At 43.8% G+C, this 27,034-nt stretch overlaps 1 protein-coding gene across 2 annotated transcripts in view; it reads left to right on the forward strand.

The window, feature by feature from the left end:
- The window catches only part of hibch (3-hydroxyisobutyryl-CoA hydrolase), a 51,039-nt gene extending 24,005 nt beyond the window's left edge, over positions 1 to 27,034 (forward strand). For both annotated transcript variants that reach the window (XM_021596968.2, XM_021596969.2), the window contains exons 7-14: positions 963 to 1,041; positions 17,259 to 17,404; positions 17,833 to 17,919; positions 19,668 to 19,726; positions 23,285 to 23,366; positions 24,843 to 24,965; positions 25,192 to 25,225; positions 25,407 to 27,034. In XM_021596968.2, the coding sequence (XP_021452643.2) occupies positions 963 to 1,041; positions 17,259 to 17,404; positions 17,833 to 17,919; positions 19,668 to 19,726; positions 23,285 to 23,366; positions 24,843 to 24,965; positions 25,192 to 25,225; positions 25,407 to 25,522 (726 nt within the window). In that variant the 3' untranslated portion in view covers positions 25,523 to 27,034. The remainder of the gene's footprint in view (positions 1 to 962; positions 1,042 to 17,258; positions 17,405 to 17,832; positions 17,920 to 19,667; positions 19,727 to 23,284; positions 23,367 to 24,842; positions 24,966 to 25,191; positions 25,226 to 25,406) is intronic.

Below are 27,034 nucleotides of genomic sequence, written 5' to 3' on the forward strand. Positions count from 1 at the left end.
GTGCCAGCATCGTTTGTGGTGGTAAATAGGCGCCTACGAAAAATATAGATAGTGTGGTCTACAGCTTATCATGAGTTACTTTACCTCAGGTGAGCAATACCTTGAGACTTCTTTAAAATTAGAGCTTGCGCACCAGCTCTAATTGACAAATAGACACACACCCCCACCCCTTGTTTTACCAGACATAGCTGTTCTGGCCTGCCGATGCATGGAAAACCCAGCCAACTGTATATTTTCCGTGTCGTCCTCAGCCATGACTCGGTGAAACATAAGATATTACAGTTTTTAATGTTCTGTTGGTCGGATGGTCTCGAATGGAGATAATCCAGTTTATTCTCCAGTGATTGCACGTTGGCCAATAGAACTGATGGTAGGGGCGGATTACCCATTCACAAGGTACCCCCCCCCCCCCCCCCCGTATTTTAGTCTTAACGCGAATGACTGGGATTTGGGACTGGTCTCAGAGAAGCAGTATATCCTATCCCGTCAAATTCATTAAAGAAAAACATCTTTGTCCAGTTCGAGCAACATTATGTACAAAATAAGTTACAAACACACAAAATAGCACAGTTGGTTTGTAGCCCGTTAAACTACAGCCATCCCCTCCAGCTCCATTCTATTCAATAGTGCTCTAGGAGGCTCATTACACACACGCACACACACATACACAGAAGATCAAAGGGCATAGCCTGGCCTCTACCTCCGTCTACATTTCCAATCTGTTACCTACCTCTCCGTCAATCACATCACTCATATCCATAGATAAATTGTTAGATGTCCCTCACTTAACCTTTCTTCTCTTGCTCTCATCATTCTCATCTTCTCTCTTTGTCTCTCATCTATTCACTTTCCCACTTTCTTGCCTCACTCTCTGTCTCTAGTCCTCTAATTAATATGCCCTCTCTCATTATCTTCCTCTCTCTTTCTCACTCTAACACTCTCACTCTCTCTCTGCTTTTCAGGGTGTGGGCCTCTCGGTCCATGGGCGGTTTCGGGTGGCCACTGAGAAGACTCTGTTTGCCATGCCGGAGACGGCAATCGGTAAGACAACCTACTGGCATCCGTCCCTTTTCTTCCCCCTAGGTCCATGTTTGGCTCATGTTATTGCGAGTGTGTTGCCTTGCTTTGCACGGTCGCTCCAGTGCATTAATAATAAATGGGCCATGCAGACTTAAGCATTGCAAGAAGAGCATCATCATCATCAGCCAGATATGAACAGGCCAACAGGCTGTTCTGTAGCTGTTTCAGTGCAGTTATTATGTAAACATGAGAAAATTATTTGACCATCTCATACCACCAAGCAGTATATTTCCTCAGTTATATGGTCACACTTCAGGTGACAAAGTAATTAGTTGGTAATTAGGTTATCACTTTTAAATTATTGCATCTGAGCTCCTAGTGTGTGCGGCTTTTCTTTTTCAAGTGACAAAAGTAATTACCTAACTACTAATTACCTAACTACTAAGTAATAACACCTAGCTAATTACGCAATAGCTTGTTACCTGTTTAACTCTGAGGTCAAAATCTGTCTTATTTTCTCAAACTACAGTAAGTATCCGTATCTAAAGTCTGAATATTAACCTAAGTGCACAAATTGATTTGGCTATATCAGTCTTATTATTTTAAGTGTTTATGGGGACCTTGGGAACCATAGGAAAATACTGTTTTATGTGGAAACTGACAATATAAAGTTATGCAGTGTGAAAGAGGGTATGCAGATTATCACCTAGTGGGTACTACTTGCGATGGAAGGAAGGAATGCTCGCTACGTGGCCAAAGGCAAATCAAACGATCATTCAAATGCTTGAGGCCAGTCTCACACAGAGCCTCAGTGTCGATCATTGGTCTCGGACAGTCACTCATACCCGCTTGCACTTTGTGCCATGTTGCCAGGTGTGAGGTTGCCCAGAAACTGTTCCACTAGGCATAATGGACACCTTACACTCCTCGATTGTCGAAGATGGGCCACTTTTCCTGAGACGATTGATTGTAATGCACAATAGAAAGCTTTCATGGCACCACACGTGATAATGTGTCCCAGATCATTTAGCTTGTCTGTTATATTTTGATGATTTTCTTTACTAATCGCACCATACTGGCTGATGCCATAGTGGCTCTCTTATACTGTACAAAGATGAACAGCACAGTCATCGACGGAGGACATGTTCTGAATCGATCCAGATGCTTTGCTGTGTTTTTGGCAGGTTTTGTACTAGCCTGTAATTATCAGTGTGGTTTGCCGTGAAAGGGGTCATCTTGTATATCGACGCTGTAGTAATAGGCCATAGAGATGCATAATGTCTGAAATTGTACTCTTCTTCTATGGTTAATGAGCCTCCCCTCTTACGTTGGCTAGTCTTATCTCAGGGTTTCTCACAGCAATTAAGTTAGTTCTGGTGGATGTCCACTCCATGCAAGCAAGTTGGAATTGTTTGTTTATTTTTGTAACTCTCAGTCTACACATGCTATAGGGCATTTGTCCCAAAATCTCGAAATAATCTTCTCAAACTTTTTGAGGGCCTTATTGAACCCAGCGCATGTTCCTGAATCAAATTGAAATGTCTTTATGTTTTGGACTGTGACCGTTTTGTATATTGTCAATAATTATTCTGAAGGATGGTGTGTGCTCGGTCTTTATCAATCACCTCAAAGGTTGGGGCGATATTACAATAGCATTGTCTGTCGACGGTGATTGACAGCCGGCGTCGATGGTGACAACATCTTGACGTGACAAGACGATGGTTTAGCCTATTTGAACTCGAGTCTCGCAGCGCACAGCAGAGCAGCACACAAGTGACATTCAGTGTAATTTGCCTATTCCTATTTACTGGAGCCTATTTCAATAAATATGTCATATAGCCTACAGAACGCAAAGAGGGGAATGTAGGCCAGACAGAGTGGAGAATTCCACCAAAGCAGCGCAAAATGTCCAGTCACAACCATTTTTTTGTTCTCTCTTTCAGTGCATGGGCATTTGGCTATAACCTAAACTTTTATTTAAATATATATAATGGACGCCAATGCAGCCGTTTGTATCTCAATATCAAATCATTTCTGGGTAACAGTTAAGTACCTTAATATGATTGTTTTCAATTAAAATAGTCTAAAAGAGCAATTTCTCAAGCAAGAACTTAGCTTAGACTGTCTGAGTGGTCTGAGTGGGGAGGGGAAAATGAGCTATTATAGACCCCTTTCTATTTGTTGCACAAGGACGATGCGTGCAAGTTGGTTGCAGAACAAGGTGGAGTTTTTTAAAGAACGCCAGCAACAAACAAAAAAAAGCCTTGATTTAAATTTTTCTTAGGAGTGCATTTCACATTACTTTTGGATCATAATTGAATTTGAAGGCTCTTATGAATATCCTGCGTAATGTTTGTGTCGTTATCTAAAATCAACTATGTTATGCTTAAAGAGCACTTTACACCAGTAAAATGGCTCTTTGGCTAGCTTTTGCTATAGGCAAAAACATTTTTTTTTTTGTTGCTGAGATCACAACCAATATATCTCAGCGACTGTTAAAGCAATAATCAGAACATCATTGTAAGTGTATGAGGATCCCCCCAAAAAAAGTGATTTAGTTTAAATTAGAACTACCCATCCCGGATCCGGTATATTTGTCATCAGCAATCGCTGAATAGCATAGCGCAACAGTCAAAAAATATTACTAGAAAATATTCATGAAATTACAAGTGAAATATAGCGAAACACAGCTTAGCCTTTTGTTAATCACCCTGTCGTCTCAGATTTTGAAATTATGCTTTACTATCAAATTAACCGTTTACCTTTGATCTTCGGATGTTTTCACTCACGAGACTCCCAGTTAGACAGCAAATGCTCCTTTTGTTCCATAAAGATATTTTTTATATCCAAATACCTCTGTTAGTTTGGTGCGTTATGCCCAAGAATCCACCGGAAATAGCGGTCACGACAACGCAGACAAAAATTCCAAATTATATCCATAATGTCGACAGAAACATGGCAAACGTTTTTTATAATCAATCCTCAAGGTGTATATATATCAACCGGGAAAGTTGACTTTTCACTAGGACCGGGAGGAACAATGGCCGCCTCTCACTTTTGCGCAAAAATCACTCTGAGAGCCCCCACCAGACCACTTACGTAATGTGGTCGTTCATGGTCGTGAAACTATGTCTAAAGGCTGTAGACACCTTAGGGAAGCCATAGAAAAATTAATCTGGTTGATATCCCTTTCAATGGTCAATAGGGATGCATAGGAACACAGGGGTTTCAAAATAAGAGTCACTTCCTGATTGGATTTTTCTGAGGCTTTCGCCTGCAAACTCAGTTCTGTTATAGTCACAGACAATATTTTTACAGTTTTGGAAACTTTGTGTGTTTTCTATCGTAAGCTGTCAATTATATACATATTCTAGCATCTGGTCCTGCGAAATAGGCCGTTTACTTTGGGAACGTTTTTTTTCCAAACATAAAAATAGTGCCCCCTAGATTCAAGAGGTTAATGTAATAAAAAAAGTAAATGTTCAATGGGCTTCAGATGGCAATGGATTTCTTACTGTCGCGGATGTCAGTGTTTTCTTACTGCCACCAAGAGTCGCATTCATCTGTACGTGATGTTTATTGCCAGAGGTTTACTTTCTTATTGTTCTATTAATAATTTTCAAACCGCTGTTACCCTAAAGGGTCAACATCATTTTCAAATGGTCATAGTATTATTCCAACCTCATAGTGTATAAGAAAACATATAAAACATCGGGGGAAATCAAGTTTTTGACTGCACTTACTTCCTACTCTCCATGAATATGACTTAAGGATACACTTTATTCATGGCTTTCTCCAGATCAAACAATGAATGTCGTTTTTATTTGAGTAGCCTAGAAACGTAAGTTAGCCAGAGGACTAATTAATGAGAAAGAACAGATGATATCAATAGCCTATAGAAAAATCTAATGACAAGTTTAATCAAACAAATGATCCATGCGCGCCAGGGGAAATCCCTCCATGCAAGGTTGAAACCAAATGGCCGATAACCTTTGATGACCTTTTGTGCAAAGGAAGGGAGCGAGGTCTCCTCCCTCGCAAACGGAATCTCTTGTCCCAACCCCCCTCCCTTCACCTATGTTTATCATGGCCGCCAAACAACAACAACAAAAATCTGGAATTTTAGATTTTGTGGCTTTAGAATGTAGTGGAAACTGCTTATCCTCCACACACAACCTTCAAAATCACTGCACCATTTTAAGCATTGCTTTCACCCAAGCCTGATTCCTCCAAATAATCAACGGCGAAAACCAGGAAATACTGCTGCTCGTAACCTATTATAGCTCAGTGATTCGTAATCACATAATTCTACTTGAGCCTTGACAGATTCTCAACGTTTCATCTGTCCATGAGAATCAGTCCACGAGAGATTAGAAGACTGTCCAACCCATAATGTAGGCCTATCATCTAGCTCGCTATGGTAACACAGCCCGTTACTCATCAGTCACTGTTCCACCAGAAAGGAAAATTAGAAAAGATTTGCCATTGCCTTCACTTAGCCTCTGCCCAGGCTTTCAACAACATTATCTTTTGTGATTCATTCAGTTGCATTCAATTTAGTTTTATAGCCCAGCTGTCGTTTTAGCGGAGGACAAAGGTTGACATCGCCCAACCCTACTACACCCAAACACATCCTCTTTTTCAAGGACACTTGCATACAAATACACATCCTGGGACACACATATAGTCGCTCTCTTTCTCCCTCTGTCCCTGTTTCTCTCTCTCTCTCTCTCTCTCTCTCTCTCTCTCTCTCTCACACACACACACACACACACACACACACACACACACACACACACACACACACACACACACACACACACAGAGTTAACGATCTCTCTCTTGCGCACACGTACACACACAAAAGGACATGTCCGTGTGCTGGTTGAGCTGTCTCAATGATTACTTTCCTGACTGTGCTCCACCTGAGCTGTGTGGTGTCCTTCACTGCAGAGAGGCTGTCTCCCACTGGAAATGGGACTGTCTCTGGAAGTTCTCTGATCTCTCGCTGTGTGTGTGTGCGCGCGTGCGTCAAGGTCGATCAGTTCGTCTATCTTTTTCATAGAGATGGAGCAGTCATTGTCAGTTACGACTCTGAATTCGAAAGTAATGGAGTGGTTCCAAGGGTCTCATTGTTTTTCCGATAGGCTACCCCTGAAGTAAAGCCTTAAGTTTTTTATAGAAGAAAAACACTACATATTCTGTTGTTTTTGAACACATGGCATGTGCCCCGAGACTTGCAAGACAGCAGAGGAAAAATAACAATCAGGATAATCATTAAATTGCACATACTGAGACCCGTGCGTGCGTGACCGGACAGTACAGACCAGCTATTAGCAGAGACAGCTTCTCGGGCGGTGTTAGACTTTATCTAGAACTGAGGGACTAATCCTCTTTTGGGCTGCCTGGCTTTCTACCCTGCTGCTTGGTCACACTTCTCTGGCCCAGAGCCACAAGCTGCAATGCATTTCTCTTCACTTCAGCCCCTACCTCTACAGTGGAAGGGCCAAAGTTTATTTATGCATTTTTTTTTTTGACACTTTCTCTTGCATTTGAATGCTAACGTCAGTGGTAGGCCAACACTGCTTCCATCCGCTTGGAAAGTTTTTCTTTGATGTTCTAGTGAAAGGGCCTTTAGGGATTTCCCTGAAGGGAACCCTTACCTAAGGGCATTGCATAGAGCCCCTGAAACGTTTTCCTTAGGTAAAGGCACAGAGTTTCTAAACCCAGAGACACAACATCGTGAGACTTCCGGGAATGTTCCGGTGTTTTCTATTTTGTGCCACACTCTGCAGCATCTGCTGAAAAACTTTGGAAAGCAAAACAAATGATTTGGGGTGTTGGTATTTTGGTTACTGCTGTTTTTTTGCTCGTTCGTACTGCTTGTTTGAGGCTCGTCTGTTGCTACATCGGTTAATTTTTTTGTCCGGATTTTGTCGAAGAAATCGCCCTAGTAACAACTAGTGGCAGGCTTGTGGGAAAATGTTCATGTGAGCATTGCAGTAACTTCCTGTTGCCCAATGGACCAGATGATTATTTGCATAATTGTCACAGGCGCAATTACTTTTTGTGATCACCCACTGATATTTGTGTAGTTTTAACCCCCTGTTCTCCCCAATTGGTAGTTACATTCTTGTCCCATCGCTGCAACTCGCATCACTCCAGCTATTGACTCGGGAGAGCTGAAGGTCGAACCATGCATCCTCCGAAACACGACCCTGCCAAGTCGCACTGCTTCTTGACAAACTGCTCGCTTAATCCGGAAGGCAACCGCACCAATGTGTCGGAGGAAAGACTGTACAACTGCCAACCGAAGTCGCGTGCATGCGCCTGACCCGCATGCGCCCGGCTCGCTAGAGGGCGATGGGACAAGGACGTCTCGGCCGGCCAAGCCTTGCCTAACCCCGGACGGATGCTTGGCCAATTGTGTTGCGGTCGGCTGCGACACAGCCCGGGATTGAACCCAGGTCTGTAGTGACACCTCAAGCATTGTGAAGCAGTGCCTTAGACCTTGGGAGGCCCTATTTGTGTAGGTTTTTTTATTGCAGAGTGAAAACTAAATGGACACTTGTCAGAACCTGGGTATGGGATGGAGGGGGAAAATGGGAGGGTAGAGCGAGATGACAAATTCAGACATGCTACTTTTCTACACTAAATGGGAGAGAGACCAATAGCTAGAATGTTATTTTACTTTTTAACTCAATACTATTGTTTTACATTTTGAAAATCAGTTTGTTTCTTTACCGGGCAAAGCAAAAATAGTCTGCTGGTGACTAGTGATTACGGGGAAGCAAGAGTCGCTTGTGCAATGTGTCAGGGATGCCAACTTTTTCACTCAGGGCCCCCTTCCAGCATTGGGGAATATCCCGCACCCCCCTTGCTGTGCGACACGTTTATTCCTTGGGCACAAGCACTCTTCATGACACAAACTGTTCACATCTTGTTGGCGGAGAGACAACTTGGCAGGATTAAAGGTTATTTCCTGCAATTCTACACATTTTGCCATGCCTAATTGAGTGATTCAAACATTACAACAAAATCTATAGGCTAAAAAAACCTAGCTTAAAACATTAGCTGACATGGGCTAGTTGAGCTGGATAATTCTGACAAATTATTAATAGCTCTCTAAGGTATGCAATGACTGACATTATTTTGGGGGGGTGGAACCCTGTGCCACCCCCCTTGTCGAACCGGGGGACACCCTACAGTGGCAAGAAAAAGTATGTGAACCCTTTGTAATTATCTGGATTTCTGCATAAATTGGTCATAAAATTAAATCTGATCTTCATCTAAGTCATAACAACAGACAAACACAGTCTGCTTAAACTAATAACACACAAATTATTGTATTTTTCTTGTCTATATTGAATACATCATTTAAACATTCACAGTGTAGCATTGCCTGATCTGAACAATGCCTCGAACAAAAAAACCTTGATGTTCATCAGTCCATGGTATGAAAAATTGCCTATAAATGGAGAAAGTGCAGCACTGTTGCTACTCTCCCTAGGAGTGGCCATCCTGCAAAGATGACTGCAAGAGCACAGTGCAGAATGCTCAATGAGGTTAAGAATCAGCCTAGTGTCAGCTAAAGACTTAATGAAATCTCTGGAACATCTCTGTTGACGAGTCTACGATACATAAAACACTAAACAAGAATGGTGTTCATGGTAGGACACCATGGAAGGCCATTGCTTTCCAAAAAAAGGGAGCATCATGGTTTGGAGCTGCTTTGCTGCCTCAGGGCCTGGACAGCTTGAATTCCCAAGTTTATCAAGACATTTTGCAGGAGAATGTAAGGCTATCTGTCCACCAATTGAAGCTCAACAGAAGTTGGGTGATGCAACAGCACAACCCAAAATGCAGAAGTAAAATAACAACAGAATGGCTTCAACAGAAGAAAATACGCCTTCTGGAGTGGCCCAGTCAGTCCTGACCTCAACCCGATTGAGATGCTGTGGCATGACCTCGAGAGCAGTTCATACCAGACATCCCAAGAATATTGCTGAATTGAAACAGTTTTGTAAAGAGGAAGGGTCTAAAATTCCTCCTGACCGTTGTGCAGGTCCGATCCACAACAACAGAAAACGTTTGGTTGAGGTTATTGCTGACTAAGGAGGGTCAACCAGCTACTAAATCCAAGGGTTCACATACTTTTCCCATCCTGCACTGTGAATGTTTACATGGTGTGTTCAATAAAGACATGAAAATGTATAATTGTTTGTGTGTTATTAGTTTGAAGACTGTTTGTCTATTGTTGTGACTTAGATGAAGATCAGATAACATTTTATGACCAATTTATGCCGAAGTCCAGGTAATTCCAAAGAGTTCACATACTTTTCCTTGCCACTGTATATGTTCGGCGTGGAGCCTGTCTTTCCACACTCATCACTTGCTTAGCCGCAGCTCACCAGCTAATGTAGGCTGTGTGCCGGTGGAGCGCGTCCTTCTCACTGCTATAGAACAGAACCCTCGCCGCTCTGTGCACCCAATGCTGCTAATATTCAACTTATCATAGTAGCCTATTCAGTCCAAATGCAAATAAAAGTCACGGAAAGGTGAGTCCCGGTCACCAATGGTCGAGTCCAAGTCATGAAAATCGTGACTCTAGTCCGAGTGCTGGACTGGAGTACTACAACACTTCTTTCTAGCACGTCAAGCTAACTTAGAGTAATTAGCCAGCTAGCTTTGTAGCCATGGATTGTGCACCTTCCATCATTTAGCTAATTAGCTAGATAGCTATAGATCTAGCTAGCTAGTTGATGTTTTCCTTTTGCAACCAGGGCAGAGGAAAGCAACATTCACCTCCTAAAATTCTGTTTACATTCATATAAATACTTAATGAAGCACTTAAAAACTTCTTAGGGCCTCAATCCCATTAACAGGATCGATATGACAACAGCCAGTGAAAGTGCAGGGCGCCAAATTCAAAACAACAGAAATCTCATAATTAAAATTCCTCAAACATACATGTATCTTATACCGTTTTAAAGATAAACTTGTTAATTCCACCACAGTGTCCGATTTCAAATAGGCTTTACGGCGAAAGCACCACAAACGATTGTTAGGTCACCACCAAGCCACAGAAAAACACAGCCATTTTTCCAGCCAAAGATAGGAGTCACAAAAAGCACAAATAGAGATAAAATTAATCACTAACCTTTTGATGATCTTTATGTCCAAGTAGCTACTTTTATTAGTGCGTTTAGTACACAAATCCAAACGCTCGTGCAGGTTCAGACGAAAAGTTCAAAAAGTTATATTATAGGTCATAGAAACATTTCAAACTAAGTATAGAATCCATCTTTAGGATATTTTTATCATAAATCTTCAATAACGTTCCAACCGGAGAATTCCATTGTCTGTAGAAAAGCCTCGGAACGCAGGTCGCTCTCATGTGAAATGCATGTGACCAGGACCTGGCTCTCTGCCAGACCACTGACTCAAAGAGCTCTCATCCGGCCCCACATCACAGTAGAAGCCTCATTCAAGTTTCTAAAGACGGTAGACATCTAGTGGAAGCCCTAGGAAGTGCAACTTAAACCATATCCCACTGTGTGTTTCGATAGGGCTGAGTTCAAAAACCTCAAAACTCAGACTTCCCACTTCCTGTTTGGATTTTTTCTCTGATTTTTGCCTGTTAGTTCTGTTATACTCATAGACATCATTCAAACAGTTTTAGAAACTTCCGTGTGTTTTCTATCCAAATGTGCTAATATTTTGCATATATTAGCAACTGGGACTGAGGAGCAGGCCGTTTACTCTGGGCACCTTTTTCATCCAAGCTACTCAATACTGCCCCTGCAGCCATAAGAAGGTTTAAGGGGTTCTGGTGGCCAACTTAACTTTTTCTCTTAATTTAAGGGGGTAAATTCACCTTCATTTTTGTGCAACTGACATAAAGTTAAGGAAACTTTAAGGACATTTTTAGACTGCAATGGTGCGATAAGGGGCAGGGGGTGGTGGTGAGAAAAGAGGATATTACTAGGCCAATCATCTCAAATGAGTAATTGATTGAAAGGCTGGCTGGTGTCTTTGTAATCACTCTGCCCTGGTTGTAAAAGGAAAACATCAACCAGCTAGCTAGATCTATAGCTATCTATCTACTTAGCTAAAAGTTAAGTAAACTTTAAGCGAATGGATGAGGGGAAAATGTAAATTAAGATGTTTTAGGCAACCGCGCCCAGGCACTTATCCCACCATTGCAGTCCACTTGGCTGGTGTCTTCGTAATCACTTGTCAAATTATCCCGAAAGCAGTGACAAGGAAAGACTAACAATTTATCTCAGACACCCTCCACCGCCCCCTCACACAATGCTTGCACCCACAAAGTAAGTGTCTTTCAAACATGGTTCAAGTGTGATCGGGACTTGATGAAATGGCGCATCGTGAAGCATTTCAAACTTAATTTCTTCCTCAGTCTGAGACTTTCAGTAGAAAAGTTCAGATCCAATGTCCGCTAGTGCTTCTCTGAATGTGTCATGCAGAGTGGGTGCTATAGAGCAAGTAGTCTCACTAGTCTTTCTGCACGTTGACCAGAAATTAAGAGAAGCACAAATGAATCAGTCATTTTGTTTTAACCTGTGAGAAACATTTATAATGGAACAGTCTTAATCCATTTGGACCAGAAATAAGAGCCAAACAGAAACGGAAGCCAATTTTTAACACGGGTCTACACTTGCCCAGCTCAATTAAAATCTCATCACTTTATGTGCTGTCGATCTGGGATTTCACTTGGACGTCCCCTCCCCCATCATCCACCGCCAGTACCTTAACCCCCTCCGCTATAGGATTAAGAGATTGTGTTTGTCTTTAACCCTCCCTGCCTTAGGCTTCAACAGGATTTATAATCTGGCATTTATAATATTACATTTTCAGTCCAGAATCAGGTCAGAGATTCTAATCCCTGACCCTACTCACTTTCTCTCGCTCTCTTCCTCTCCCACTAGTGTCATCATGCCATGGAGAAACCAAGCTCGCTTTATATCTGCTTTGCTGTCAAAAGATTGCCGCGTTGCATAATTTAAGACAGGAATACTCAAGTCCTTTACAATTTGAAACATCCTTGAAATGTTTCCTAAATAACATGCAGATTATGGCAAGGATCTGAACAGTCACTGTACCCCATCGCCCGCTTTACCCCTCACCACAATTGAGCCTCCATTAGAGATTTCTGGGAAGCTGTCTAATCAAGGGCCTGTTTGAGTCTCTTGTTCTGGTGGCCAACTAGCACCAGTTTTATTTCAGGTGCCTGTCCATGTATTGAAGTGGCTCAGCTGAGAGACGCTATTGTAGACACCATCTGTGTCAAGGGAGGTTTGTCTGCTAGCGTTTTCATTACTGGGCGGTTGTCTTTCTGGGCCTCACAGCAACGACCCAGGAACTCGCTGAGAAGGAAATCTCTGGCCCTTTTGTCACTTGTGGATGTAGGATCTGTGACGAGATTGACAGCTTCCACACTGCCCTTTCAATTTATTGTATTTACCAGAAATTGGGGCAGAGCTTCCAATGTTGTGTACCAATTACATTTCATTTTTATTGCAACAAATATATATATATTTTTATAGCAACATATTTGCACCTGCTATTTGGACTGGGTTAATCAATAATTGACTGAAACATGTTGCCAACCACTCTCCCAACTAGATAATCACATCAAATGTAATTTGTCACATACACATGGTTAGCAGATTTTAATGGGAGTGTAGGGAAATGCTTGTGCTTCTAGTTCCGACAATGCAGTAGTAACCAACGAGTAATCTAACCTAACAATTCCACAACTGCTACCTTATACACACAAGTGTAAAGGGATAAAGAATATGTACATAAAGATACAGTGCCTTGCGAAAGTATTCGGCCCCCTTGAACTTTGCGACCTTTTGCCACATTTCAGGCTTCAAACATAAAGATATAAAACTGTATTTTTTTGTGAAGAATCAACAACAAGTGGGACACAATCATGAAGTGGAACGACATTTATTGGATATTTCAAACTTTTTTAACAAATCAAAAACTGAAAAATTGGGCGTGCAAAATTATTCAGCCCCTTTACTTTCAGTGCAGCAAACTCTCTCCAGAAGTTCAGTGAGGATCTCTGAATGATCCAATGTTGACCTAAATGACTAATGATGATAAATACAATCCACCTGTGTGTAATCAAGTCTCCGTATAAATGCACCTGCACTGTGATAGTCTCAGAGGTCCGTTAAAAGCGCAGAGAGCATCATGAAGAACAAGGAACACACCAGGCAGGTTCGAGATACTGTTGTGAAGAAGTTTAAAGTCGGATTTGGATACAAAAAGATTTCCCAAGCTTTAAACATCCCAAGGAGCACTGTGCAAGCGATAATATTGAAATGGAAGGAGTATCAGACCACTGCAAATCTACCAAGACCTGGCCGTCCCTCTAAACTTTCAGCTCATACAAGGAGAAGACTGATCAGAGATGCAGCCAAGAGGCTCATGATCACTCTGGATGAACTGCAGAGATCTACAGCTGAGGTGGGAGACTCTGTCCATAGGACAACAATCAGTCGTATATTGCACAAATCTGGCCTTTATGGAAGAGTGGCAAGAAGAAAGCCATTTCTTAAAGATATCCATAAAAAGTGTTGTTTAAAGTTTGCCACAAGCCACCTGGGAGACACACCAAACATGTGGAAGAAGGTGCTCTGGTCAGATGAAACCAAAATTGAACTTTTTGGCAACAATGCAAAACGTTATGTTTGGCGTAAAAGCAACACTCTGAACACACCATCCCCACTGTCAAACATGGTGGTGGCAGCATCATGGTTTGGGCCTGCTTTTCTTCAGCAGGGACAGGGAAGATGGTTAAAATTGATGGGAAGATGGATGGAGCCAAATACAGGACCATTCTGGAAGAAAACCTGATGGAGTCTGCAAAAGACCTGAGACTGGGACGGAGATTTGTCTTCCAACAAGACAATGATCCAAAACATAAAGCAAAATCTACAATGGAATGGTTCAAAAATAAACATATCCAGGTGTTAGAATGGCCAAGTCAAAGTCCAGACCTGAATCCAATTGAGAATCTGTGGAAAGAACTGAAAACTGCTGTTCACAAATGCTCTCCATCCAACCTCACTGAGCTCGAGCTGTTTTGCAAGGAGGAATGGGAAAAAATTTCAGTCTCTCGATGTGCAAAACTGATAGAGACATACCCCAAGCGACTTACAGCTGTAATCGCAGCAAAAGGTGGCGCTACAAAGTATTAACTTAAGGGGGCTGAATAATTTTGCACGCCCAATTTTTCAGTTTTTGATTTGTTAAAAAAGTTTGAAATATCCAATAAATGTCGTTCCACTTCATGATTGTGTCCCACTTGTTGTTGATTCTTCACAAAAAAATACAGTTTTATATCTTTATGCTTGAAGCCTGAAATGTGGCAAAAGGTCGCAAAGTTCAAGAGGGCCGAATACTTTCGCAAGGCACTGTATATGAATGAGTGATGATAAAGAACGTCATAGGGAAGATGCAGTAGATGGTATCGAGTACAGTATATACATATGAGATGAGTAATGTAGGGTATGTAAACATTATAAAAAGTGGCATTGTTTAAAGTGGCTAGTGATACATTTTTTACATCCATTTCCATTATTAAAGTGGCTGGAGTTGAGTCAGTATGTTGGCAGCAGCCACTCAATGTAAGTGGTGGCTGTTTAACAGTCTGATGGCCTTGAGATAGAAGCTGTTTTTCAGTCTCTCGGTCCCTGCTTTGATGCACCTGTACTGACCTCGCCTTCTGGATGATAGCGGGGTGAACAGGCAGTGGCTTGGGTGGTTGTTGTCCTTGATGATCTTTATGGCCTTCCTGTGACATCAGGTGGTGTAGGTGTCCTGGAGGGCAGGTAGTTTGCCCCCGGTGATGTGTTGTGCAGACCTCACTACCCTCTGGAGAGACTTACGGTTGTGGGCGGAGCAGTTGCCGTACCAGGCAGTGATACAGCCCGACAGGATGCTCTCGATTGTGCATCTGTAAAAGTTTGTGAGTGCTTTTGGTGACAAGCCGAATTTCTTCAGCCTCCTGAGGTTGAAAAGGCGCTGCTGTGACTTCTTCACAATGCTGTCTGTGTGGGTGGACCAATTCAGTTTGTCTGTGATGTGTACGTCGAGGAACTTAAAACTTACTTCCCTCTCCACTACTGTCCCGTCGATCTGGATAGGGAGGTGCTCCCTCTGCTGTTTCCTGAAGTCCACGATCATCTCCTTTGTTTTGTTGATGTTGAGTGTGAGGTTATTTTCCTGACAACACACTCCGAGGGCCCTCACCTCCTCCCTGTAGGCTGTCTCGTCGTTGTTGGTAATCAAGCCTACCACTGTAGTATCGTCCGCAAACTTGATGATTGAGTTGGAGGAGTGCATGGCCACGCAGTCGTGGGGGAACAGGGAGTACAGGAGAGGGCTCAGAACGCACCCTTGTGGAGCCCCAGTGTTGAGGATCAGCGGGGTGGAGATGTTGTTGCCTACTCTCACCACCTGGGGGCGGAAGTCCAGTACCCAGTTGCACAGTGTGGGGTCGAGACCCAGGGTCTCGAGCTTGATGACGAGTTTGGAGGGTACTATGGTGTTAAATGCTGAGCTGTAGTCGATGAACAGCATTCTCACGTAGGTATTCCTCTTGTCCAGATGGGTTAGGGCAGTGTGCAGTGTGGTTGCGATTGCGTCGTCTGTGGACCTATTGGGGTGGTAAGCAAATTGAAGTGGGTCTAGGGTGTCAGGTAGGGTGGAGGTGATATGGTCCTTGACTAGTCTCTCAAAGCACTTCATGATGACGGAAGTGAGTGCTACGGGGCGGTAGTCGTTTAGCTCAGTTACCTTAGCTTTCTTGGGAACAGGAACAATGGTGGCCCTCTTGAAGCATTAGGGGACAGCAGACTAGGATAAGGATTGATTGATTGAATATGTCCGAAAACACACCAGCCAGCTGGTCTGAGCATTCTCTGAGGACGCGGCTGGGGATGCCGTCTTGCCCTGCAGCCTTGCGAGGCTTAACACGTTTAAATGTTTTACTCACGTTGGCTGCAGTGAAGGAGAGTCCGCCGGTTTTGGTAGCGGGCCATGTCCGTGGCACTGTATTGTCCCCAAAGCGAGCAAAGAAGTTATTTAGTCTGTCTGGGAGCAAGACATCCTAGTCCGCAACGGGGCTGGTTTTCTTTTTGTAATCCGTGATTGACTGTAGACCCTGCCAGATACCTTGTGTCTAAGCCGTTGAATTTCGGCTCTACTTTGTCTCTATACTGACGCTTAGCTTGTTTGATTGCCTTGCGGAGGGAATAGCTACACTGTTTGTATTCGGTCATGTTTCCGGTCACCTTGCCCTTGTTAAAAGCAGTGGTTCGCGCTTTCAGTTTCGCGTGAATGCTGCCATCAATCCACGGTTTCTGGTTTGGGAATTTTTTAATAGTTGCTATGGGTACGACATCGCCAATGCACTTTCTAATGAACTCGCTCACCGAATCAGCGTATTCGTCAATGTTGTTGTTGGACGCAATGCGAAACATATCCCAGCGTGGAATCAGATTAGTCGGACCAGCGTTGAACAGACCGCGGGAGCTTCCTGTTTTATTTTCTGCCTGTTGGCTGGAAGCAACACAATGGAGACATGGTCAGCTTTTCTGAAAGGAGGGCGGGGGAGGGCCTTATATGTGTCGCGGAAGTTAGAATAACAATGATCCAGGGTTTTACCAGCCCTGGTTGCACAATCGATATGCTGATAGAATTTAGGGAGTCTTGTTTTCAGATTAGCCTTGTTAAAATCCCCAGCTACAATGAATGCAGCCTCAGGATATGTGGTTTCCAGTTTGCATAGAGTCAAATAAAGTTTGTTCAGGGCCCTCGATGTATCTGTTTGGGGAGGAATATATACGGCTTTGATTATATTCGAAGAGAATTCTCCTGGTAGATAATGCGGTCGACATTTGATTGTGAGGAATTCTACGTCAGGTGAACAGAAGGACTTGAATTCCTGTATGTTGTTATGATCACACCACGTCTCGTTAATCATAAGGCATACTCCCCCGCCCCTCTTCTTACCAGAAAGATGGTTGTTTCTGTCGGCGCGATGCGTGAAGAAACCAGCTGGCTGCACCGACTCTGATAGTGTCTCTCGAGTGAGCCATGTTTCCGTGAAGCAAAGAACGTATATGTTTCACTGCTTTGTTGTTGTTTTTTTAAATCAAATTTACAGCACCATGACTTGATTTGTCTTGATTTACCAGGACTGTTCCCTGATGTGGGCGGCGGCTACTTCCTGCCAAGGCTACAGGGCCAGCTGGGCCTCTTCCTGGCCCTGACAGGATTCCGCCTCAAAGGACGCGATGTCCAGAGAGCAGGAGTTGCCAGTCACTTTGTGGAGTCTCAAAAGGTACTGCTGGGCTAAGGGCTGGGAGGAGGGCGGGAGGTCAGGGCTTTAGTGGGGAACCGGGTGCTGAGTCAGTGGGTCCATGGCCAACGTCTGCAGGTGCCAACAAACTCCTGGCACAAAATGGCTGCTCCTTTTTATAGCTGCCATGACACTGTTGGTGTGAGGCTATTATCAGTAGGGACTAGAGTTCATGTAAGACTACAACCTTGAGCGGATGCAGGAGAGCAGCAGGGGTCAGATTTCCTGAATACAAAAACAACATTTTACCTGTGTGTAATACAAATAGTTGTAGCCCCCACTGGGAAAATCATCTTGACCTGAGAGGGTTCCATTTTGGAGAGGTGAAAGTCTTGAATCATGAGTCAAAGTAAAGTATTGTAGTGTGGTCAAGATCAAGATGGATCATTCTCTTCCCTCTTTTTCCCCAGATTGCAGCCCTTGAGAAAGAGCTGGTGGACCTGAAAACTCCCTCCATTGAAGATGTCTCCAGAGTGTTGGACTCGTATCAGAAACGGGTAGGTTGCCTGGTTCCTGGCTCCTAACCAACTTTGTAGTATATTGTTTATCCTGAGGCTGCATTTATTTTAGCTGGGGATTATAATAAAGCAAATCTAAGGAAAACACTACCAAAGTTTTACCAACACATTGCCTGCAATACTCGCGCATCAAAAACTCTCAAAACATTTCTACTCTCCTTTCTGGGGTGGCTACAAGGCCCTCCCTTCAGCAAATCAGACCACGTCTCCATTCTGCTCTAAAGGCAGAAACTCAAACAGGAAGTACCCGTGGTAAGGTCTGTTCAATGCTGGTCTGACCAATCAGAATCCATGCTTCAAGATTTTTTGACTATGTAGAATGGGATATGTTCCGGGTTGCCTCTGAGAATAACATTGACGTTTTCACTGACACGGTGACGGAGTTCATCAGGAAGTGTATAGGAGATGTTTCCACCTTGACGATTTAAAACCTATCCAAACCAAAAACCGTGGATAGATTGCAGCATTCGCACAAACTGAAAGTGTGAATCACCGCATTGGTCCCAACCACGGCAACTGGTCCCACGGTGACTGGGAATACGGTTTAGTACAAACAGTCCAGTTATGCCATCCGTAACGTTAAACAAAACGTTAGTACAGAGACAAAGTGGAGTCGCAATTCAACGGCTCAGACACAAGACATATGTAGCAGGGACTCCAGATAATCATGAGTTAAAAAGGGAATAACAGCCACGTCTCAGACACCGTCTTGCTACCAGACAAGCTAAACACCTTCTTCGCCCGCTTAGAAGGAAAATAAACAGTGCCACCGACGCGGGCCATCACTGCTTCCAAAGACTGTGAGCTCTCGTTCTCCCTGGCAGGCGTGAGTGAGTAAGACATTTAGGCGTGTTAACCCTCGCAAGGCTGCCGGCCCAGACGACATCCCTAGCAATGTCAACGGAGCATGCGCAGACCAGCTGGCTGGAGTGTTTACGGACATATTCAATCTCTCCCTATCCCAGTCTGCTGTCCCCACTTGCTTCAAGATGTACACCATTGTTCCTGTACCCAAGAAAGTGAAGGTAACTGTCATCATGAAGTGCTTTGAGAGGCTAGTTAAGGATCATATCACCTCCACCTTACCCGACACCCTATACCCACTGCAATTTGCATACCGCCCCTATAGAGCCATGGATGACGCAATCACACTGCACACTGCCCTAACCCATCTGAACAAGAGGAATACCTATGCAAGAATGCTGTTCATAGACCACAGCTCAGACTTCCAACACCACAAGCTGGGTCTGAACCCCGCCCTGTGTAACTGGGTCCTGGACTTCCAGACGGGCCGACCCCAGGGCCCCGTCAGGCAACAACACCTCCACAAAGCTGATCCTCAACACAGGGGCCCCACATATGCGTGATCAGCCCCCTCCGGTACTCCCTGTTCACCCATGACTGCGTGGCCACGCTCGTCTCCAACTCAATCATCAAGACGACGCAACAGTGGTAAGTAAGCCTGATTACCAACAATGAGACAGCTTACAGGGAGGAGAGGAGGGCGATGTCGGAGTGGTGCCAGGAAAATAACCTCAACATCAACAAAACGAAGGAGCTGATCGAGCTGATCGCGATTTCCCAAAGTGTAAATGGAATTAATTGAAAACGCCAGCAATATCTGCATTGCCAGTCCTTAACATTGTAATACACTCCCAAGAGGAATAATGTGAAAATGAGAAAGTGTATGTATGTGTTTAACTAGCATCCACGAATTCTGTCCACAGAGCAGTCTGGATGCAGAGAAGCCATTTGTCCTTGAGCAGCACATAGACTTGATTGATAAGTAAGTCCTCCACAGCCTCCATTTTTTCCCCCCCTAGGTGGTCTAACCGATGAAGCCATGAGCCACACAATTTAGAAACGGGTTGGGTGAGGGTCAGTGAAATGTATGCAGCTTTTAACTTGCTAGCTATAATACAGTATATCTGTGTCTTCACGCTGATGAATGATTCCTGCCAACGCTGTCCTTGTTTTACCGCTGGCTTATGCACCTCTGCTTGTGTGCTCACACATACACACCGAGATGAACCCAGCTCTTTGAAAGCATGTCCCCGTTACAGAGCGTAGCCATATTTATTGTAATAACACACTGGCAAGCCAGGTTGATTTCCCTCCCTTACCAAACAGCTACAGAACATTTCCTTAGCACTAATTACTTTTCTCTGTGATTTACAATATGTGTCCATGTGTGACAGAGGCACACTCTGGCCTAGAAGACATTGGGCCGTGGTGTAACCAACAGCCCTTGGAGCAGTACATAAGCCTGAGTCACAGTAGGCCAACTGTTATTAGCATTAAACGCTTCTCTCTGTTAGTTGTCCTGTGGTACCTTGACGCCAGTGTTCTTTAATCCTGGTTCTAGTGTGCCGGCTTTTGTTCCAGCCCAGCTCTAAATGATGTCACACGTGATTCATCTAATCAAGGGCTCGATAAAGACTGGTGTCGGATGTTGTAGTACTGGGCTAGAACAAAAGCACACTGCACAACAAATGGTTCTGTTACATTGAGCATTGGTGCCAATGATTTATATATACACTAGATGACTGACTGAAGCCACAGCACCTCCATCTTGGCACTCCTCCACCGTTGTATTTCGGAAGCTAGAGAAATGCATTTATTGATGTCACATTTTTTTAAACCAAATGTATTCTATTACAGACCCCTTAATGCATAAGTTTAAATTATGTGAGTGAAACGTCAAAATATAAAATCCCAAAATATAACATTTTCTTAAAGTATACTTTTTTTTGAAGTACTAATATTACTTTCCCCACATCAACAACAAATACTTAAATACTGTAGAATTCCATTAATTCCTATGGAGGACTGTTTCATCTGAGGAGTGCCAGTATGGCTGACCGGTGGCTTCAAAGCCTCTCATTGGCCAATACATAGCATCAGCAATCAAGGGTTTATATACATCATTGATTGGTGCACTGCTAACACTGTTGGGGGCCTGCAGCACAGAGAGAGAGAGTGCGCGCTTCCCTTTGAGCTGAGAAAGAGATCGCCTCCAGTCGCTATTTATATGCCCTCTTATCGAGTACACCCTTCATTTTTACTTATCATCATCACTGGCCCTGTCTACCGTATGTGTTTGTTATGAACCGCTGTTATGTAATGTAGGCTATTTTTTACACTTGTCCTTGGCTGTTCGCTGTTTTACTGACACACATACTCCTTCTAATGTCTCTCAGGATGATTGATGTGATATTTAACTGTAGACAATTAAGGCCCTGGTGGATGTCAATCCCACCTGCACACTAGGTATTATAACATTGGTCTCGTGCCAAGAAAGTGCATATTTCATTAAAATGGGTAGTTGCATTAAAATGAGTAGCATTAAAATGAGTAGTTGCATTGCTTTAAACATTTTGCACATAGTGAAATGAGTGACTCAGCAGCCGCACACAAGCCTATTTCATCAAGCTCCCAACAAAAAGGTTTTAACGACATTGTTCCAGAGGCCGTTTGGAACCCTGTAGTGAGTGTTGCAACCGAGGACAGACGATTTTAACTTTCTGGCTGAGCCATTGTTGCTCCTAGACTTTTCCACTTCACAATAACAGCACTAACAGTTGACCAGGGAAGCTCTAGCAGGGCATAAATCTGACAAACTGACTTGTAGGAAAGGTGGCATCCTATGACAGTGCCACGTTGAACGTCGCTGAGCTCTTCAGTAAAGCCGTTCTACTGCCAATGTTTGTCGATGGAGATTGCATGGCTATGTGCTTGATTTTATACACCTGTCAGCAACTGGTGTTGCTGAAGTGGCCGAATCCACTAATTTCAAGGGGTGTCCATATACTTTTGTGTATATATAGGTAGGGGTAAAGTGACGAGGCAACAGGATAGATAAGACAGTAGCAGCAGCGCATGTGGTTAGTGTGAATGTGTGTGTGTTTGGGTGCAGTCCAGTATGTGTGCATAGAGTCAGTGCAAGTGTTAGTGCAGAAAAGGGTCAATGCGGGTAATCCGTGTAGACATTTGATTAGCTATTTAGCAGTCTTGTTTAGCAGTCTTGTGGGTAGAAGCTGTTCAGGCTAGGGTCCTGTTGGTTCCAGGTGCACTGGTCCTGCTTGCCGTGTGGTAGCATAGACTCTGGCTTGGGTTGCTGCAGTCTTCGACAATTTTGGGGGACTTCTTCTGACACCACCTGGTATAGAAATCCTGGATGCAGCCAGTCAAGATGCTCTCAATTGTGCAGCTGTAGAACTCGACTTGGGATCCCGAGTAGCGCAGCGGTCTTAGCCACTGCATCTCAGTGCTTGAGGCGTCACAACAGACACCCTGGTTCGAATCCAGGCTGTATCACAACCAGCCATGATTGGGAGTCCCATAGGGCGGTGCACAATTGGCCCAGCGTCGTCCGGTGCAGGCCGTCATTGTAAATAAGAATTTGTTCTTAAACTGACTTGCCTAGTTAAATAAAGGTAAACATTGAAAAAAAAAATATATATATATAATATATATATGTACGTTTTGAAGATCTGAGGGCCCATGCCAAATCTGTTCAGCCTCCTGAGGGGGAAGAGGCGCTGTCATTCCCTCTTCACAACCTGTGTGGCTGTGTGTGGACCATGTTAGTTCCTTAGTGATGCGGACACCGACGAACTTGAAGCTTTCTTCTCGCTGCACTACAGCACCATCTATGTGGATGGGGGCATGCTCATCCCTCTGTTTCCTGTAGTCCACAATCAGCTCCTTTTGTCTTGCTGGTGTTGAGGGAGAGGTTGTTGTCCTGGCACCACACTGCAAGGTCTCTGACCTCCTTATAGGCTGCCTCATCGTCGTCAGTCCTACCACCGTCGTGTTGTCAGCAAACTTGATGATGGTGTTGGAGTCGTGTTAGGCCACACAGTCGTGGGTGAACAGGGAGTACAGGAGGGGACTACACACACCACCCCCGACGGGCCCCCATGTTGATAATCTGTTTTCGGTCATAGGAAATGATGGCGGAGACATTATGTACAAAAAAGTTTAGATCAGCTTAAAAGAACACACAAAATAGCAGAATTGTTCAGGAGCCTGTAAGACTGCTGCTATCCACTGCAGCACCATCTTATATGATGGTTGGGGGTGCTCGAGGACTGGAGTCGGGGAAACACGGCACTAGGTGATGAGTTCAGGTGGTGGAGTGAGTGAAGTTAGGGAAAGGGCATTTGGGAGCTATAGATAGAGGGGTAGGGCTGTGAATTCCATATGCAGCCCCACAACACCAAAAGTGCTGCCTTGTGTGTGCTTGTGTGTGTGTGTGTGTCTATCTGGGTGTGCACGTGTGTATTCAGCCATATGTACTTCAACTGACCATGTCTCATCCCTGTATTCCTGCGGCCCTTAGGCTATTCCAGTCCAACAGCGTGGAGGGGATTGTACACAACCTAAAGACAGACGGCTCTCCATTCGCCCAGAAACAAGCTGAGGTGGGTCCAGCCTCAAGCTAGTTAGCCTCACCGCGACCTCCATTCCCATCTCCCACACATACGCTAACTGGAGGTAAGGTGGGAGCTTTGGCTAGCAGAGAGAGGGGCTATAGAGGAACTGAATCTGTCGCTATGTACAAATGTCTATGGACTATGTTCTAAATTAGAGCGTTGGGCCAGTAAACGAAAGGTTGCTGGATCAAATCCCCGAGCTGACAAGGTAAACATCTATCATTGTGCCCCTGAGCAAGGCAATTAACCCACTGTTCCCTGTGCGTCGAAGACGTGGATGTCGATTAAGGCAGCCCCCCCACACCTCTGATTCAGAGGGTTAAATGCGGAATACGCATTTCAGTCGAAAGCATTCAGTTGTACGACTGACTAGGGATCTCCCTTTCCTGAATGACTTCCTCTCATCTTCTCCTTCTCAATGTGAATGAAACCCAGCTAGCCAGCCAATCATCTGAGAGTGTGAGAACATAACCCAGGCCGTTAGTCCAACATTCAGGGCTCTGCTAACAGTATTAATTGTCACTCTGTAAGCCCTTAATATGGTTAAGCTTACCACAGTGGCTCAATGGAAGGCTCTAAAAAAACACCCTTAATAAGGATGATGACTTGACCGAACAGTCCCATCGGCAGTGTGACATTGGGTCAGAAATGCCCAATCTCTCCCAACTGTCCAAAGTCCCCTGTTGGGCAAACACTTGCCATGGCACAACCTTATCCTGAATGATAAATACCTCCTTTAATAGTGCCAAAAGCCAAGCTGTCCTTGTTTGATTGGAAGCTAAATGCTCTGTAAACCTGGATGCCATGTGAGAGAGATGTGCACAAGGATTGCGACACATTTCCATGTTGCCTGAAATGACATTGTACGGTGTTTGCCATCCCTGTTGCCGTGTGATCACAAGTGCAGATTCAGTGTGGAGAAAACTGATACCATCGCCTCATAATGCTCAGTGTCTACACACGTTTTATCACAGATGGTGTCGTTAATGAGATGGGATGTGCTTGATCGTAAACATGCCTGAATCCAGCTGGTGTATGAGTTGGGAGGAAGACACTGGTTATGTAAAACAGGAAATGGGCCCGCTCTTCTTGAAAGAGAGCGATGATAATGAAGCTGGATGTTGTAACTGCTGAGTGGAAAGTGCAGCAATTGGTATAGTCCTGTCCATAAGCACAAATGTTTCCCTATTGGTTCAAGGGCACTAATAAGAGAAAAATAGTTAAAAATAGTTATGCAGGCTTTGGAGGGAAATCCTGAAATGCCCTTATTTCGTCACTGCCAATTATGGTACGAGAGTTACACTAATCAATGCAATGGCAGTAATTGTGTGTGACTACAATGATATAGGCTACTCACAATATCACATGAAAGAATTGCTAGTGTATTGAACATTAGGTTCTGCTGGCTAATAACTACCTGGGCTACAGCTAAGCAGTTTTTTTTTGTATTTGTGAATTTCACAGACCCTCGCCAAGATGTCTCCCACATCGCTGAAGATAACCTTCAAGCAGCTTCAGGCTGGAGGCACCATGAGTTTGCAGGAGGTTCTGGTGATGGAGTACAGACTCAGTCAGGCCTGCATGGTGGTATGTGCTGAAAGGCCCTAGGCCTTTAATACTACTTCCTGTTCCCCGTCACATTTGATTTACTTTATCTTAGTTTAAATGTTTTTCCATCCGAAGGTAATGTAATTTACTCATTTACTGGGTTTTGAATAGGATAGACCCTCAACAGCTCCTGGTATATATTAGTGGTATTCTTAGTTTAAAGCATGTATGTGTGTCAGGATTTTTGATTCTTGTTGTTTTGCAGAAGGGCAGTGACTTCTACGAGGGCGTGAGGGCAGGTAAGGTGTTTGACTCTTGCAAAACACAGAAATAAATCCCTTTTGAGATTTTACAGATTGACCTCTTATTTCTGTACAATGATATTGAGTACTAATTGGCAAAAACTGCTCCACGTTTCTGTGTTATTAGGACGTTTCTGTCAGTATGCAATTCGTTGTTGTTTTTTTTGTGTGTGCCTAGTGCTGGTTGACAAGGACCACAGCCCCAAGTGGAGTCCATCCACACTGAAGGAGGTCTCAGAACAGAGTGTGGAGGACTGCTTCTCGTCTTTGGGGGAGCGTGACCTCAAGCTGTAAGGACACCTCAATAGAATAGAACAAGGGGTCAAGGGACATCACTTCCCGCTCATGAGGCCTTCTCATAGGAAGCGTCCTAGTTGCCTAAATGTGTTTCCTTCCCTTGTATCCTTTCCTTCATGGCCACTCATCAGAATCCATATTCTGACTGAGAGCTTTATCATTGAGATAAGCCACCACCTTCACCCATCAGTGGTCATATAGTTGGAGAGGAGACAAAGAAAGGAAGCTACTCTAGAGTAGTCGGTCACAGCCATCAGACATGGTACGCCAGTCACTGGCCTATCACAACAGCAGGACTTTGGCAAGACCACACCCCAGTGCTGTGCCCATTTTTCAATGCATTTTTAAACTAATTGAACGGACTCTTCAAGTATGCCTTCTCAAAAGCTAGCATCAGGCTAAAAGGCTAAAGTTGGATGGATACCAGACCAGTTCTATAGACATTGAGTCAGACGATATGTACAGTATCTCCATTGTGCTGGTGTACAGTATTATTTGCAAAGACCAATATTTCTCGGTACAGTTGGCGGTGCCAAGAAACAAATGTTTGTTTCGGTGAGTAGCTGGGTAAAGAAGAGGTTCTGTCCTGTTTGAAGTGTCATATAACTTGGGAGAGTACTGTCAGGTGGTTATTATGGCCCTTGTTGAGTGTCATAATGTCCTGTTTATGACTGTCTTTCAGTCAGTCTGTCTCTCCAGTACATTTCCTATGGATTCAATCAAATGCACATTGCTGGAAGCCCGGACTGGGAAAACACCATGTTAAAATGTGCAGACTAATTTCTACCTAATTTGGATTTTTATGATTTTGCAGTGCTTTGTCATTTTTCTGCAGTGTGTCTTCGACTGAATCTGGCCTTTTTGCGTTTCTCTGTACCCAGCTCAAATCATTGATTATATGAAATCCCATTCGCAGCACTCAAACCCTCAGCACACAGTTAAGAGCTCTTACAGGCTCCCAGACAGAAATTAGGTCAGTGGCTGAAAGACCCACCACAAAGTTTGCTAAGTAAACAATGAACCAGCGTAAACACTCTCCTAGAGCACACAGGCTCAGTAATTATCTTGGCTTCAGAGATAAGCTTTTATGGTTTAGGATTTGCCCTTCAAAAGTCACCAGCCAGGTGTCATTCTTAATGCCTTTTAGCTTTGTCATGTAGCTGGAGTGATCACTCGGCGTTGCATTTTTCATTGCATTACTGTATGGCAAAGGCCAGAAGTTCTCAATTCATTGTGCGCTCTTCAGTATCCAATTCAATGGATACAATTTCCCAACTAATAGCTGTAAAAAATCTCTTCTATAAGAAATATGTTGATAAAGATGTGTATGGAAACCTGATTGTAATTTGTTTTATTTGATTTAATTGTTTGAAGTCATCGTTGATAAAAACCATAATTATGTTGTGCCTGCCTATGTAACTACACAGAACAAAAATATAAACGGAAAGTGCTGGTCCCATGTTTCGTGAGCTGAAATAAAAGATCACAAATGTTCCAAATGCACAAAAA

This window comes from Oncorhynchus mykiss, chromosome 3 (assembly GCF_013265735.2).
Source record: "Oncorhynchus mykiss isolate Arlee chromosome 3, USDA_OmykA_1.1, whole genome shotgun sequence".
Lineage (NCBI taxonomy): Eukaryota > Metazoa > Chordata > Actinopteri > Salmoniformes > Salmonidae > Oncorhynchus > Oncorhynchus mykiss.